General features: G+C 41.1%; 2 protein-coding genes across 5 annotated transcripts in view; one reads left to right on the top strand and one right to left on the bottom strand.

Annotated features, from left to right (window-relative positions):
- Positions 1 to 1,833: 1,833 nt before the first annotated feature.
- On the bottom strand, positions 1,834 to 4,905 carry LOC140104034 (uncharacterized). 2 transcript variants are annotated; one of them, XR_011850230.1, is made up of 4 exons: positions 4,516 to 4,905; positions 3,460 to 4,165; positions 3,241 to 3,379; positions 1,834 to 2,805 (listed from the first exon to the last, which is right to left on the bottom strand). XR_011850230.1 is itself a non-coding variant. In XM_072127373.1 (3 exons), the coding sequence occupies exons 2-3, from the start codon at positions 3,926 to 3,928 to the stop codon at positions 2,759 to 2,761; spliced, it is 735 nt and encodes a 244-aa protein (XP_071983474.1). In that variant the 5' UTR covers positions 3,929 to 4,165; positions 4,516 to 4,905; the 3' UTR covers positions 1,834 to 2,758. The 2 variants fall into 2 exon arrangements, 1 of the variants encoding a protein (XP_071983474.1); XM_072127373.1 differs by having other exon boundaries at positions 3,241 to 4,165.
- Positions 4,906 to 7,365: 2,460 nt separating this feature from the next.
- The window catches only part of FAM78B (family with sequence similarity 78 member B), a 100,221-nt gene continuing 90,521 nt past the window's right edge, over positions 7,366 to 17,065 (top strand). The window contains exon 1 of one of the 3 annotated variants that reach the window (XM_072126759.1): positions 7,366 to 7,454. Coding sequence is in view for 1 of the 3 variants with exons in the window: in XM_072126757.1 (XP_071982858.1) it covers positions 13,309 to 13,571 (263 nt within the window). In the remaining 2 variants the exon portion in view is untranslated. Of the gene's footprint in view, positions 7,455 to 7,501; positions 7,600 to 12,657; positions 13,572 to 17,065 lie in introns of those variants that run through there. The other 2 variants (XM_072126758.1, XM_072126757.1) reach the window with 2 other exon arrangements.

Here is a 17,065-nt window from a genome sequence, read left to right as displayed (position 1 = left end):
AAATGCATTTTATCAATATGAATTTTGGATAGCTATAGAGAAAAGAAAACTTCCAAACTTTATGGAGAGATGGGAAATGTGGAGTTCTAAGCCAGATTTATTTGGGGGTCTTGTTATAGAGTAAAGATGGGGGGAAAAAAAGAAATACAAATTCGAATATATAATTAATAGTGATTTCTTGTTTGTTTTTTGTTTTTTTCTTTCTTGTATCTTTCATCAGGGAATGTTGGCTTAGAAAGGGAGGAGATATGATACTAATGAATGTTACTGACTTTGAAAATTATAATATCAGAGTGGGGAAGCATGTGTTTGAAAAATATGAGATGAATATGTCTAAGTTATGACATGATATGACATTCTCTTTTCTTTTTAATGCCTTATGTAAAAGATTATTTCTTGTGCTTGTTTGTATGTTTCGCAAACTATTTAATAAAAAAAAAAAAGTAGATCTACCTTGGAAAGAAAACAACAAGCAGCACAATATGGTCATTGGTCTGTTTGTTTTAAGGGGGGATCACATATAATAGTTTGGCAAAATCAATATAACTTTGGAGATACACTTTAATGACAACCCCTTTTATCTATCATTAAACCAAATGCTAACGATAATACACAAATGTTCCCCCAGTCGCATTAATTGCAGATGATATAGACAGCATTTGAAGATCATAATGTTATAATAACTAACATCAGACAGACCAAAGGTCACTGAGGTGCCAGTTTATATAGAAACTCCATGGAGGTGGAGCAGTGAGTTCAGTAAGTAAAATCTTAGTGTACTAAGTGTACTGCACTGCAAACTCCCAGACCCTGCATAGACATACCTCCCAACTGTCATGAAATTGCCCAGCGGGTGGTATTTGGAGTTCAAAATCGTGATGATGCCGATAGGTGTCAGCTCTCTGTGTTATCACTGTGACGGCTGATGTGTGCAGCAGAGTCTGACAGGCAATATGATATTATGTCATCTCGTCTGCCAGCATCAGAGTGGCACCCAGTAGCATGTGTGAGAAGGTACAAGGGGCCATTATTGATGGAAGATATGTATCATCGAGGTGCCTGGCCTCAGTGAAGTGAGACGGTTAATGTTTGGTCAGGAACCTTAGGTTTCTGACATGTTTTTAAATGTAGCAAAGTTTCTTAACCTCTTGACGCTCAGCGTCCGATATAGCGGGCGCTTAGCTGATGCCGGTTCAGCTCAAGATCTGAGCTAGACCGGCATCGGGACACACGGGGTGCCAGCTATAACTATAACACCCTTATCAGGACCCCAGAGCTGTCTGTAGGCACTGCCTGAAAGATGGCGTCTATGACGTCATCTTAAAGGCACAGTGTCAGCCTATGCATATGCATAGGCTGACACTGCTAATACCCTGCAATACATCAGTATTGCAGAGTATTATCATGAACAGATGATTGCTTGTTCATGTCCCATGGTGAAAGTAGTAAAAAAGTAAAAAAAGTGTTTTTCAATAAAAAATAAAGTAATAAATCAATATAAATGCCCATAAACCCCATAACTTATAAAGAGACATATAACACTAAAAAAAGTGTAACTCATAACCCAAACCCCCCATATATAGTATCACCGTGTCCGTAACAACCCGTACAATTAAAGTAAATAATTAATGAACCCCGCACAATGAAAACTGTTAAAAACACGCCAAAGATTATGATTTTTACCTATTGAATCCCACAAAAAAATGAAATAAAAAGTGATCAAAAAAACATATGTACTCCAGAATGATACTGTTGCAAAGTAGTATCAAGGTAAACCAGTGTGGTGTGTATAAATGATCCTCAGAAAGATTGAAAATTAATCAGTACAAAGTTTATTAAGGACACCGTTAAAAACATTTAAAACTGCATGAAAAAGTTCATGCATACAAAGGGAATGGTTATGATGCAACCAAAATAACCCTCCACATTGCCCCCTTGGCGTGAGAATGCAGTATAGTTAAATCACAAAGATACATTTGTACATATTCATGGCTGACAAAGAAGCAGGTAGGTATACAAATCCCGTCTATAATTAAGGCACAAATAGCCAGTCAACATATAGGCCAAACCATGCTAGTGTCAAAGAGCCGAATATTACCCAATTGGGGCTGCATTCAGGGGGATGTGGTTGCGAGCCCCACGCGTATCGCCACTAAGTGTGGCTTCCTCAGGGGTAATTGAACACTAGGGTGTCCGGGGTATATATACAAAGGGGTAACAAGTTATGTACCAATGGCGGCCAGCGTTCTTACCTGGCTTCCGCTTGTGAGTGTAACGACCGCGAGCCTCCCGCGCCGTCGCCCGAACCACGCGCACGCGCAGTCACCCCGATCCTCCTCCTCCAAGTCGGGGGACTGCGCATGCGCGGGCCAAGCGACGATCGCGAGAGTAGTGCCGCGATCGTCACATCACAGGTAGAAAGGATGATACGTATCATAAGTGCATAACGAAGGGGAACAGGCTTGTGTCATGGGGGAATACATGGGGATATACATAGTTTTGACCTGTTGTTATTCTATACATTATAAGGTTTTGTTCAATAACCAGTTTTGTGCTTAGGTTATTATAATTATGCTAAAATTGTTATATTTCATAATATGGCTGTACAAAGTGAAACTAGTGCAGATATGTTAAAGTGACCTGTGCAAAAAACATTAGTACATTGATCTCTGTGGCTCCAGTAGTTTGCTTCTTTCCTTCATCTTTTATTCTGCATGAACATTCTCTGGAGTAGAAAGTGATTTAGGATAAAAATGGACTAGGTGCAAATCGTAAATGAGCTTCTTCGTGTTTGGTGGAGAAAACCTGTAGTGAAACAAAAGTGGGAAGGAAGAGAAGGAAGAAAAAATAATAAATAAAACGATAAGACCTTCATGAAAAAAACAAAGCTGTGACATAAGTGTACTATAAAGTGTCATGTGTGCATATATATGAGTACTGGCATATAGTTGCATAGAAAATTTAATGCCCTCCATATATGCCCATCATATAGTAGATAGGGGTATTGATTTATCTTTATTTTTGTTACTACAGTGATTCTACGCTTTAGTTCCTGTTAATGTTGTTATTTTTTGTAAAAGCCAGTAAAGAGGAATTCTTCGTTTAGTCCTCTGGGGGTCATGGACTGAGTTTGAAAAATCCACTTGCTCTCTTTTTGTAGTAGTAGTGGAACTACACTTCCCCCTCTTATATTGGAGAAGACTTTCTCCAGACCCATGATTTTGATTCCTCCGCACTTACCTCCGTGGTAATGGTGGAAGTGCGAGGCAACCGAAGTCAGACTTCTATCTTTGCCAATGTCTCGTCTTGCTGTGGATATTGTGGAAAGATGCTTCTGGATTCTTTTGCGCAGCTCCTGTGATGTCTGCCCTATATATACCTTAGGGCAAGAACAAGTGATTGCATATACCACGTTTCTTGTGCGGCAATTAATGTAGTGTTTAAGATGATGTCTCTTACCGTCTATAGGGTCTTCAAACTCATTCGATGGCAGCATATATTGGCATATGTTGCAATTTCCGCATGCAAATGAGCCTGTTAATTTCTTTCCACCTGTTGAGTCTCCTTGGCGTTTGAAATGGCTCTTCACCAAGATGTCTTTAAGGTTTCGTGCCTTCCTTGACGTAATTGTCGGAGTCGCGTCGATGTAAGACTCCAATTTCGGTTCAGTTAAGAGTATGTTCCAATTTCTGCCCAGTATACGATATATATCCTGCCACTGGTTGTTATATGTGGTAATGAGTCTTGTTTTCTTTTCCGGTATTCGATACTTTGGTTTTAGGATGTCTTCTCTGTTGGCATTCTTGGCTCGCATATAGGCTTTAGAGATTATTTTCTTGGGATAACCTCTTGCTTTTAGTCTTGTTGTCAATTCCAGTGCATTTTTCTTAAATTCCTTGTCATCGCTACAGTTCCTTCGTATCCTCATGAACTGCCCCACTGGGATACCGTTCTTTTGATGTGTTGGGTGAAAACTCGTATAGTGCAGTAAGTTGTTGGTAGCTGTTTTCTTCCTGAACAGTGTGGTTGTAATGCTTGAATCTTGGATTGTTAGTTTGAGATCCAAGAAGTCAGCCGTTTTTTCCGAAATCTGTGGGGCTAGGTAGATGTTGTACGGGTTATCATTGAGTTCCGCCACAAATTCTAGGCATTCTTGATATGTACCCTGCCAAAACAACACAATATCGTCAATAAAGCGGAGCCAATGTAATACCTTGGTCTGGAAAGACCGCGACGGGAACACCCTGGTCTCCTCCCACCAACCCAAAAAGAGGTTGGCGTAGGAAGGAGCACAGCGTGCCCCCATCGCGGTCCCCGAGACCTGGCGGTAAAATGTCCTGTCAAAGGTAAAGTAATTGTGCCTAAGGACAAAATCCAAAAGCTCCAATAAAAAAGAATCATGTCCCCTGTCTGAGTTGGTCTGCTTATCCAGGAAGTAAGCAGTTGCCCCCACACCTATATCATGTGAAATGTTGGTGTAGAGGGACTCTACATCCATTGTCACGATTAGCGTACCTGTTGGTATCTGTATGTTGTTCAGACGTTCCATGAGGTGCATGGAGTCGCGTAGGTATGAGTCCAACTCGAGCACGAAAGGCTGTAAAAAATAATCCAAATAAGTGCATGCCTTCTCACTTAGGCTGCCAATACCTGCCACTATTGGTCTTCCAGGTGGGGATTCAAGGGATTTGTGTACCTTAGGGACAAGATAGAAGGTCGGTATGACCGGATGATCCACTGCTAAGTATTTTGCCTCCTGTTTGGAAATTATGTTCTGCATAAGATAATGACGTCATCTTAAAGGCACAGTGTCAGCCTATGCATATGCATAGGCTGACACTGCTAATACCCTGCAATACATCAGTATTGCAGAGTATTATCATGAACAGATGATTGCTTGTTCATGTCCCATGGTGAAAGTAGTAAAAAAGTAAAAAAAGTGTTTTTCAATAAAAAATAAAGTAATAAATCAATATAAATGCCCATAAACCCCATAACTTATAAAGAGACATATAACACTAAAAAAAGTGTAACTCATAACCCAAACCCCCCATATATAGTATCACCGTGTCCGTAACAACCCGTACAATTAAAGTAAATAATTAATGAACCCCGCACAATGAAAACTGTTAAAAACACGCCAAAGATTATGATTTTTACCTATTGAATCCCACAAAAAAATGAAATAAAAAGTGATCAAAAAAACATATGTACTCCAGAATGATACTGTTGCAAAGTAGAACATGTCCCGTAAAAAACAAGCCATCAACCAGCTCCATAGCTGAAAAAGCAAAAATGTTATGCCACATTAGGTTATACGGTGAACACCAAAAAAAAAAGTAAAAAATCCAGTACAGAATTGATGCTTTTCTACTCCTGACCTAAAAAAAAGTTCCTAAATTTTCAACCATATGGGATAACAACCCCAAAATGGTAACACTGGAAAAAGCATCTCATCCCGCAAAAAAAATGCTATCACATGGCCCCAATAACGAAAAAGCTAAAATTTTATAGCCTACAAAAGGGTCCAATGAGAAAACTAAAATCCTGGCAGCTGCAGGGTGCTCCTTCCCTTCTGCGCCTCACTGTGAACCCATAAAACAAGTAATGGCCACAAGTGGGGGGTGTCTGTCGGGAGAAATTGCAGAACATATTTTTAGATGGGTTTTATCTTTTTATCTTTTGGAAATGTTTGAATTTTATTGCTAAATAAACATATAACCAACACAATTTGACCATTCTAAATTTCACCTCCATTTTGATGTAATTACTATGAAGATCTGGAGGGGTAAACAATCTTCCTAAAAGCTGTTTCTGATAGTTTGAGGGGCGCAGATTTGAAAATGGGTTTGTTATATTGGGAGTTTTTATGTTAAATATGTAAAATTTCATTCAAAACAGTATTTAGCCCCAAATACGGAAAATCGATATCCGATTTGTAAGACGTGCAACTTATTTCGGTGATAAATCTATCTGCCTGAAAATGCAATGATTTCGAATTTCGAAAATGGAAAATTTAATAAAAAATTCATGATTTTTTTTCTATTTTTAATAAATAAACGCAAAACACATCAGCCAAATTTGTCCACTAAAATGAAGTACAACATGTGCGGAAAAAACAATCTCAGAATCTTTTTGATAAGTAACAGTGTTCTAAAGTTATAACCATATAAAGTGACACAATTCAGAATCCAAAAAATGGGTTTGAGCCTAAGGCCCCTTCTCCACTGGCGTTTTTCACGCGCGAGTTCTGCGCGTGCATTTGACGCTCAGAACTCGCATTGCACTCTGTCCCATTGTATTCAATGGGTCTTTCTCCATTAGCGTGGTTTTTAACGCGCGTGCTTGCGTTCGTTTGCACGCGCGTCAAAATCGCAGCATGCTCTATTTTTGCGGGTCACGCGCGTTTTTCACGCCCCATTCAAGTCTATAGAGATGCATCAAGAACGCATTGCACTCGCAATCATTGCAAGTGCAATGCGAGTGCAATGCGTTTTAAACGTAAGGGTTGCTAGGTGACCAGAATAACATTATTTCCCCTGCTCGCGATCGAGCATTTAATTAAAAAAACACAATGAAGAACAGTGAAGAATAGAATAAAAACATTGTACACAGTGAACACAGTGAACACAGGATCATTTAAGATAAAACACAGTGCAGAACACAGTGCAGAATAGATTACAGATGTTCGGCACATCTGCTTACTTGTCGGGAGATACGCGCGGAACGGTGCGAACAAAATAGCATGTGAAGAACAATATATATGTGTGAAGAAGACATTGCAGATGTATTTAAACATCTGCAATTTGTTCTTCACACACATATATATTGTTCTTCACATGCTATTTTGTTCGCGCCGTTCCGCGCGTATCTCCCGACAAGTAAGCAGATGTGCCGAACATCTGTAATCTATTCTGCACTGTGTTCTGCACTGTGTTTTTATCTTAAATGATCCTGTGTTCACTGTGTTCACTGTGTACAATGTTTTTATTCTATTCTTCACTGTTCTTCACATCTGCTAAATTGTCGGGAGATAATATACGCGCGGAACAGTGAAGAATAGATCGCCGATGTTTGCAAATTATCAGAAGACATTATTTTTCAATTAAATAACACATTTTAATCCCAAACCATGGTCCCTTTGAAATATGCTCGAGTCTCCCATTGAATCGCGCGTCAAAAATGCGCCGAAAACGCAAAAAAAACGCAAATTACTCCAAGGAAAAATGGAACAAAAACGCAGCCAAAACGTCAGTTTTTCACGCATTGCACCCGCACGTGAAACGCAACGCTAGTGTGCAAGAGGCCTTAAGCTATACACTGGCTGCATCCTTAAGGAGTCAATGCAGTTGATATGGGCCGGCTTTCATTGGAGTAGTCAAAGAGCAGGGTGGGTGACTACACCCACATATCCAGGCCAGGTTTTGGCTGAAAGATGAAGCCAGGAAGCTCAGGTGAGCTGTGAGCTGTGTGATGTGTTTTGCAGTCTGGGAGTCTGCTATACTGCATGCAGAGCTGGAGGTGTTATACAGCCAAGGACCAGCAATAGTGACATTGTGTATCCATCCACCAGCATGAGAAGACAATCTACAAAGGACTGTGAGTCAAGCCTTTATATTGACTGTGTTTTTCTGTTATATTGAAGCAAGCTATTCTGTTCTGTTAAACTGTTTTTTTTTGAAAGACAGCTACCTGGACTGTTACTGAAGTTGCCATTTGAGTTGATCCCTTACACATGTCAGAGGAGAGGACAGCTCTTGGGGAGAAGTGAGGATTTCGCAAACAGTGTGCAGCATTGCGTTATCTGTGAGCGCTATATAAGTAAAGGAATTATTAAAGGCACAAGTGAGGGGGAAGAGAAGGCCACAATGTGACAGTGACCCGGGGGGGACACAATGGGATAGGTAATGGTGGGCGTGAAGGGGGAATTATATTGTATGGTGCTGGAGTAAAGGGCTGGCTGAGGGCAAAGAAATATATAAAATCTTTCATCTCTTTTTCGCCACTGCAAAAGGCTGGGAGGATTGCATCGTTACTAGATAATAAGGATTACAAGTCAAATACTAATAATAACGGTGTTTCTTCTGATGTACAAATACAGGGCTACTGATGTCTCCAGAGTTTGGAGGAAGGTTAGATTTGCTCCAGTACTTGTTCATAGACCATGTTGCCTTAACTCTAAAGTGTAACATAATTTAACATTTCTGGTCAGGTTCAGATGTTTTGTGTTTTATGCTGAAAAATCTGCAGTCCTGTACACACACTCATCATGGGCATGTCCACTGCAGATCTCTCGCAGGAGTCCCTGTTTGAGGTATCATATATAGCAGGGCACATTCTTTGCCTATTTATAATCTGTCAGAAGATTCCACTATGACTTGCAGCCTCTCTCATTCCCATCTTTTAGATCACCAAAGTAAAATTCCAATTCTCAGTAAACATCCAACTGAATCAGTAAACTTGGCAGACATAGCTATCTGCAGCATAAAAGCAATGTCCTTCATGTAAATGGGACACAGCGACAAGACGTTGTGCCAAAATCTAAAATAAAAAATGATAAGCAGACAGCATTTTTTAAGAAAACTTCATTTATATGCAAATTGTGACGTTGTATTGAGGTCCATTAGGCTTTACAAGATGTAAACTTCACTGCAATATGCTCAATAGTGACCAGACTTTTTCCTATTGCTGCTGACATTTCATTCTAGCAATGGGTAGGGATAACAACGTTCAAATCAATCAGGCACAGATAGCACGCCTTTAAGGCTCCCTGTACTTATTGCAGTAGTCAAATATGCATGCTGTTGCAGTAGATTTGCTCTTTGTTTTATCCATGGATACCATGTGTCTTGGCAGTACATATCTAACCTTCCCAAGGCATTGTGAGTCTGTGTGCTAGAGTATGTAGGCGTGTGGAGGCTTATAGCCATGGACGCTCCACTAGGGAATTCTGGGAAAATATGCAAATACATTTTCCAGGATGGCATAAGGAAAACCATGCCTCGATTAGCTCTTTGTAGCTTCTTTGACATCAAGCATGACCTTCAGGAAGCCTTTTGACATAATGCAGGATTAAAACTAAACAAGTATATCTATTCCAAATGAGTTTTCCATGATGGGTTAAGGAAAACCATGCCTCTTTTTGATACCTTGTAAGGCAGCTCCCTTGACTTCAAGCATGACCCTCAGGAATCTAGAGTACTCAAGCATCCTTATGGTATATTCAAGTAGTGCTTGGGGTGATTCAAACTGCATCAGAAACCACATTGGAAAAGAAAACTGCTGGTTAATTTTTTTTTTTTTTTTTTTACCAATGAACCACATTTATTTAAGGGGAACCATTCATCAGATTTTTTTTAACCATTAAACCTGAAGTAGCTGGCACCATGCCGGCAGACTCACCGAGACACAAAGGGTGTGTTTTCTCTTCATTCTCTCCTTCCTCGGGAATCCACATAAAGGCTTGTTTTTAATTGTGGGACAAATTTGGACACGATTTGTAACACAGTTACGCTATTTTCTTGCAGGCTTTGTTTTTACAGCTTTCACTTTGTGGTCCAAATGACACCTCCCCTTTATTCTTTAGGTCAATACAATCGTGTAGACACTATATTTCATTTTTGTTATTTATAAGACCTATAAAAAATGAAAAACTTTGGAAAAAAAATGTCTTTATATTACTTTGTTGACACACCCATAACTTTCTTATACATCAGTGTACAAAGCTGGATAAGGCTTCATTTTTTGCAAGACAATCTCTAGCTTTCAGTGAGACCATTTCATGAAATGTCAGACCTTTTGATCACTTTTTTTATAAAAAAAATGTTGATCCAGATTTTTTTTCTTTTATGGTGTATTAAACTTGACATTTTAATCGATCAGGCATTTTCATTCATTGAGATATTATGTTTATAATCTTTTTACATTTATTTTTATATATGTTCTAGGCAAAGTTGATTCTTTACTTTTCTCTGATACTTTTTTTTCATCCTGGATTGCATAGCCGCTATTCTGGTGCCATGGTCAGGTTTAACCACAGCATCTAACAGATATACAGTCTTCTGTATTATACAATATGGGTTTAAGGAGCTGTACCAAGTATTATTGTTATCCCCTAGCTACAAAAAAAGGGGCTGATTGGGGGGGGGGGGGGTTGGCTTACTGCTGGCACCCCCACCGATCACAAGAAGGATATAAGAATAATACTTGGTAAAACACCTTAATAGAGGACCTGTCACCCAAAACAAAAGCGCTAGGAGCTTAATGTAAACTATATGTACTAATGTAAGCAGCTCCTAGAGCTATCTCAGATCGGAGCCCTCCGATAACGCTAGCAAACACTGCTGCGAAGTACAATAGAAACGCCGGACTCTCCAACGCCCCTCCCGTGAGTCACTGCCCCTAGCCCCGCCCCCTCATGAATAAGTTTCAATTGTACTCCACAGCAGTTTTTGCTGGCATCAGAGGGTTCCGATCGGAGATAGCACTAGGAGCTGCTTACATTAGTACATATATAGTACATACAGTACAAACTATGAAGAATTTGTTAATGAAGTATATTAAAAAATATGTTTGCCAAACAATATAAAAAATGATCTTAAATAATGGTTACACTTTAAAGGGGTTTGCTGATAAACGGAAATTTGAATCCCTTAGTGATATTTACACAATAAAGATAATTTTTAACCCCTTGCTTTATAATTTCACGCTGTTTTATTGCTGTTTTAGCTCCTCACTCAGTGAGGGTCAGAGTAAAATTCCAGTGTGGGAGGGGGGACTTTCTAAGAGGGATCATTATCCCTCTAGTGCTATGAGATGCTGTGTGCTGACAATGTGCTTAAATTATCCAGGTTTATCTATACTTTTATTTAGCTTTTGAACACTCACTAGTATCTGACACATAGAAAAAGAGAGATAAGACTGATCAGAGATGAAGAGATCCATGAGATGCATATAACACATGACATTCTCAGCACTACTACATCTCAGCCACATATACTGTCAGATCCGATGTGCCTCCACCCCCCCCCCCCTGGATAAAGACTGTCTGTATCTTGTAGCTTTACTTTCCTCCTATGTTGCTTGCCGGCAGAAAGTCGGTGTGTCTGCGTGTGCTCAGACAGGAGAAAAATATGCTTCCTGGCCCTTAATTCATGAGATTAAGAGTCAGATTCCAAGGAATTGTGTACATCAGGACTGATAGAGACCGCATGATCTGTGAAATGCTGTATTTTTGTTAAAACAGTGAATTAGAGAGTGTTATTTTCTTATCCTGAGTATATTTAAGAATCTTGTCTTTAATCCATCCATATTATATAAACTGTATAACATCCACAAACCCATGTCTAATGACCCAAATAAGATGCCTTGTAGATCCCTAGATCTGGCCCATTGATCTGAAACCTGGCCTAGCTAATAATCTTTGCCTGCAATTCACAACTGTGTAGAACATTTTCTGGACCATCATTCCTTATAACTGTGTATTCTGCCGCTCCTATGCTAGGCTTATATTTCCATCACATAGCTGCAGTATTTTACACCACACACACTTACTGTGGTGTATGTCCTCTATAACAGTCCATTCTTCCTTTAGTTTCTAATGGTTTAGTTTTGGAGAAAATGTGTTTCCAAATTATGCAAACAAGCCTCAAGGGCTCCGCGGGAGCCCCTTCTAGCTTGGTCTTCATCTAATTTGCACACCTCTGTGCGGTGTTACTGCCTACCTCCTCCTCCCCAGCAAGAGAACTGGTGACCTTATAATCAGCAGACGACAGAGCCAGAAGGAGCTTCTGTGATATAGCCAGGAGCACCTGAGGTTTTCTCTAAAATAGAAGGTAAAATAAGAACGCATCCGGTTTCAGGGAACACACAACAACATTTGTGTGCTTGGTGTATAATACTGCACACTTAGTTCCCCATGCAAATATTTTTTAGGACGTAAAATAGCGCGAAAGAAAAAAAAACGCATGAAGGTGACATAAAATAAACCTATGCAAGAAAAAGAAAAATCATGGAGAGAACTAAGATGAAAGCTGCGAGTTCAATGGTAAATAGTAGTCCATACTAAACAGACCAAACAATTGCAAGACCCTGTGGTTTTTTTTCATGGACCCAATAAAGTAAGTGCTCTTTGTGGTGAACATGGAAATTTCAATAAGTTCCTAGTATCACCAGTCATGTAGGTTATAGGCTGAGGTAGTGTGCTGAAAAAATCTGATATAGTTCACTCACATGGAAAATATTAAAATAATCTCAAAATGTGTTCCTGAAATCTATAACATTTAAATTTTTTGGCGAGCCCCTACTTTGTTAAGCAAATTAATAGAGTACACTTCTGTGTCCTCTGTTGAGCTGCCTACTACTAGACATGTAGACCCGAATGCAGAGGGCTCCCCCTACTGGTTACTGAAGCCAGGCAAAATTGTGAAAAAGGTCTTCAAGTGTGAGCATAGCCTCCACCTGAAAATATATACGTGTGTGTGTATGTATATATATTCATCTTATGACAAGACTGTGAATTCACACTACTATGACACGGGCAGGAGTCCCGCACTCCACGCACCCTGTTCCAATGGCGGTATGTCATGTGTCACCGTATACACAGCGCGTCCTCCTCTCACACACAACCTGCATGTGACAGCAGCAGCAGGGGATTTACACCTTGTAATCTTACCGCTGCCGAGAAGGGACAATCTGCTTGTGACCCCCCAATGATCGCGGTGCTGCAGATAGAGCCGACATGACACATAGCAGTGTGTGCGGAGGCGGCTGATGGGGACCCAGGAGCTGGCATATGGCCGCGCTAGTAGCTCCCCGCTTGTGCTAATGCTCTGACAGTGCGGTGGGTGGGGGCATCAGCTGAGCGCCGCTTCTCCTCCCAAGCTGCACAGAGCGGCTGACAGGCAGCCCGACCACCGCGCCGGCTCCTGCCACCTGGGACATGACAAGGGCTGGCGACCCCACAAGAGCACTGGAGGACGGTCTAGGAACGGCCTGGGGTGGAGGGCACAGGTTGGGAAGAAGAGGCAGGTGGCACTGGAGAACAGCATGGTAGGGAGGAGGAGGGGCGGGGAGGGGGGCATCCATCCATCAGTGTGCGGCTATATAATATTACCATCTACACTCCCGGGATTCCTCCTCCTCATCATCACCGCCGCTGCTACTGCTGCATGTCCGGCCCGTCACACATGACCCGGGCCACGGCTGCTGGCACACGCACCGCACGCCCCATTGTTTCCCACCGCGGCGATTGCCCTGTTCCGTGGAATTGATGCCTCTGCCCTCCTGCCCCCGAGCGAAGCGGCGATCATGGGCTGTCTGCAGAGCCTCACCTGCAAGTCCCGCATCAGGAGGGAGAACATCACCGTGTATGACGTGTGTGCCACCATAGACCAGTGCCCGACCTCCATAGAGGAGAACTCGCCCATTGTCTTAAGGTACAAGACCCCCTACTTCAAAGCCTCAGCCCGGGTGGTCATGCCGCCCCTACCTAGGAATGAGACCTGGGTGGTGGGATGGATCCAAGCTTGCAACCAAATGGAGTTCTTCAACATCTACAGCGACCTGGGCATGTAAGTGACACTCCTCTGGGTGGCATATACCTATGTAGTCTATGCTGGGGCAATAATACTCTTCCACAAGGATATGTAACATTGTAGAGGCTGCAACCTCCTCCTAGATGTGTCTGTGTGGCATGGAATGTGGATGGCACATGAGGGAATAGTTGGCACTGCCCATCCCAACTCTGCAAGAATCCCAAAGTTGTGGATATACTCCCAAGGGTTCAGGCACTAAACCAGGTAGCACAATATAAATATGATGGGAGTATGAGAAGCTCTAATAGTGCCCAGTAGATGCCCCCTGGTAATGCATCTGAAGATATATGGTGCCTCTGTGATGGAATACACAAGTTCAGCTGTTTCTGGCAGTTGAGGTCTCTTCTCTGCAGGGTAACAAGATGCTGGTTGTGGCTCTTGTACAGAGTAGAAGTCATCTGCTGATATCCCTGGTGCCAAGGACACTTTAGGTTAGATTATACTCAATGAACCTGCTAAAATGTTGGAAGACGGCAACTTACTAATAACTGAACGTCGCAGTCCCCAAATGGCAGAATGTTAGTGGGATGGCGGTTACTGAAATAATGTGGTAATATCAGTGAATGTCCGCAGTAAAGTGCATGTTGCGTTACTGTTCCAGGTTCACATGCAGTACTGTATATACACTGTCTTCTTGTGCAGAGAGAATATATGATAAATCCAACAACATTGTGATCACCATGTCAGCATATAGTAGCACCTGCAAGGCAGCAGATTCTTGTAATAATTGGCTTCTATACCCTTTGTAGGGGACTTGGGTCTGTAACAGATTTCTTCTTATAAACCATTTGAATTTCCCTTTATATGGGAGCAATCTAATAATAAAGAAGAGAATGGCATGAAAACCTAACTCATTACAAATACCTTATGAATCCTGGGGGAAATTATGGGATTGGCTTGAATGCAGCTGTTATCACCCATGGCAACAGTATTTGGACAGAAACTACAGGGTGAAATTTATCATAAAAGGACAACTATTCACATGAATGCTTTCAATGCTTAGACAGGCCAAGATCCCCACTTCGTGCGCAGAAAGCCACCCTTGAATCTTTCTACTCTCTCCACAAACCTCTATGAACTGCAGTCTGTCTGCACAGAAAATAGATATGAGCAGAAAACTGGGCAATATAGCAGACAGCAGTGAGCTAACAAGAGGGAAGATATTATTTTCCTAAACTATAGAACATAAATTGATTATATTCACCTTGTCTAATAATTTACAAAATATGTTAAAAACTACAATTACTCTTTACATGTAATTGTTGCCCATCTTTTTTTAGACCTCTGTGGTTTTTTTGTCTGTGGAGTCCAGGACAACTAGATGACAGAAATCCCTTGTGAGGTCTTTAATGATGACCATCAAACTTTAGCAGAACCAATGGTAACAATATGAACCAAAGTGACCATGTCTTATAGCCAGAAAGAGTTTTCTTCAAAGAGCATTTGAAGAGTTCTCACACATGATTCTCATACAGAAGTTAGGAAGCATTGGATTTTGTCTCACCATACATCAGTGTTGTAAGTCTATCTCTGTTGGATGTCCTAAAGGGGTTGTCCTAGACCAGTGATGGCGAACCTTTTAGAGACTGAGTGCCCAAACTACAACCAAGACCCACTTATTTATCGCAAAGTGCCAACACAGAAATGTAATTTGTGATTTATACTCCCTTCCCTGTCACAGTTTTCATTGATACCAGCACCCTGAGGACACCAATAAAGCAGAAAATAGAAGAAATTTGGATGATCATTGTACCTTCCCTCCAAGGTTCCATAAACAGGAAGAATTGTCAGGGCCTGAGCAGGAGCTACAATGATAATCCAGATCTGCTCCCCCCCACTCTTCCAGTAGACCCAGGTAGTCCTGTCACTTTAAAATAGCTCTGTGCAGAGCAAGTCCTGTGCTGTCTGGGACAGCAGGAAGATACCTAGAGTCCTCTCTGGGGATGGCCTGAGTGCCCACAGAAAGGGCTGTGAGTGCCACCTCTGGCACCCGTGCCATAGGTTAGCCACCACTGTCCTAGACTGTAAAACAACAAACCTTGCTGGCTGGGAGGGGACTGCTTTAAAAAAAAAACCTTATACATACCCTCCTGGCATCCTGCGCTGCCATCTCTACTGTCCGTGCCCCATGTAAATAACAGGCTGGCCGGATGCTGAATTCAGCGCAGCTTCCGTGTCCCTATCTGTTTACATGGGGCATAGACCAGAGAGATGGCACGTCATAAGGGACCTTGGAGGTGAATACATGTAAAAAATTTTTAAGCAGTCCCCTTCCAGCCACCAATGTTTTCTGTTTTACAGTCTCGGACAACCCCTTTAAAGTTAAAAATAATGTCTACACACTTATCTCTCCAGTTATAAGCGCTTCGAGGCACAATTGCATATAAGCAATTCTTATTAGAATTGTTAGTTTTTTAACATGACAGCTTCAGATTTAGTTCACTTTGGAGCCTCTATATAACAGTAACCATGGATAATTACTATGTTACCTATGGAGTTTGGAATCAAAAAAGGAAGAATCTAGAATTGTAAGATTTTTTTTTTTTTTTTTAAATTGAATATGTTATTATTGCACTAAACAATTTTTCTTGCAAATAAATGTTTTTAAGACATTTAGACATTTAAAAGGGCTTTCCCACTAATCAAAGTTAGGCCCTATCCACAGGTTCGGACCTAACTTGCTTATCGGTGGGGGTCTCAGTGATGAGGTGCCTTGCCTCTTCTCTCCTTATTATATGAAGTGGGGTTGGTTGGGTGAAATGAGTTGGGTTATAGAAGAATGTATAAATAGTTGAAAGAAGAATATTACTGCTACTTATACACTAAAGTATAGACAGATGGATGGATAAAGTGAAAGCAGCATTATTTACTCTGATAAGCTAATATGAAAGATTACTCCATGGCTTGAACTATTCCTTTAATAGAGCACTAGGCTGGTTTAGTTGCACATAGACTTTTTGTTGCAGTTTTTTGTTCCAAAGCCAAGGGTGGCTGGTAAAAAATTAGAGATTTCAGTACTTCATTTTGTATCCAACTTCTGGCTTTGGATCATAAAATTGCATAAAAATAACTGTGTAACCTTAGCCTAAACAGTCCACAGGCATGCCACAATGCTTAATAGGGCTCCCACAAATATGGGGGCATACACCATAATTGATTTATGGTATTTTGATTAAAAAGACGACAACTCATGTGATATGCAAATTCCACTGCCTCACTCTTGGCTTTAATTGACAGCCAATAGCCTAGGCCTTATTTTTCAAGCATGTGTTCTGCATGTGCTTTTGATGTGCAGAACTTGCATTGCTTTTTCAGACTTTTTCACTTGTGCACACACACTTTTTTTAACCCTTGCTTGCTACGCACGTGAAAAGCGTACCGTACAAGTCAATGGAGATGCGTCAAAAAAAAGCATTGCACTCTGAGACACATGCAAGTGCAATGCATTTCACTGATCAATGGCCATATAA

This window comes from Engystomops pustulosus, chromosome 10, assembly GCF_040894005.1.
Source record: "Engystomops pustulosus chromosome 10, aEngPut4.maternal, whole genome shotgun sequence".
NCBI lineage: Eukaryota > Metazoa > Chordata > Amphibia > Anura > Leptodactylidae > Engystomops > Engystomops pustulosus.
The sequence above is the reverse complement of the archived record's forward strand: the minus strand, read 5'-3'. Positions and strand labels throughout refer to the sequence as shown.

Excerpts from the sequence above, each read along its gene's own strand:
- LOC140104034 (XM_072127373.1), bottom strand. The coding sequence starts at position 3,928 with ATGAGGATACGAAGGAACTGTAGCGATGACAAGGAATTTAAGAAAAAT. Across the intron at positions 2,806-3,240 it reads CTTCCACCATTACCACGGAG|GTTTTCTCCACCAAACACGA; the intron begins GTAAGTGCGGAG and ends GTTTCACTACAG.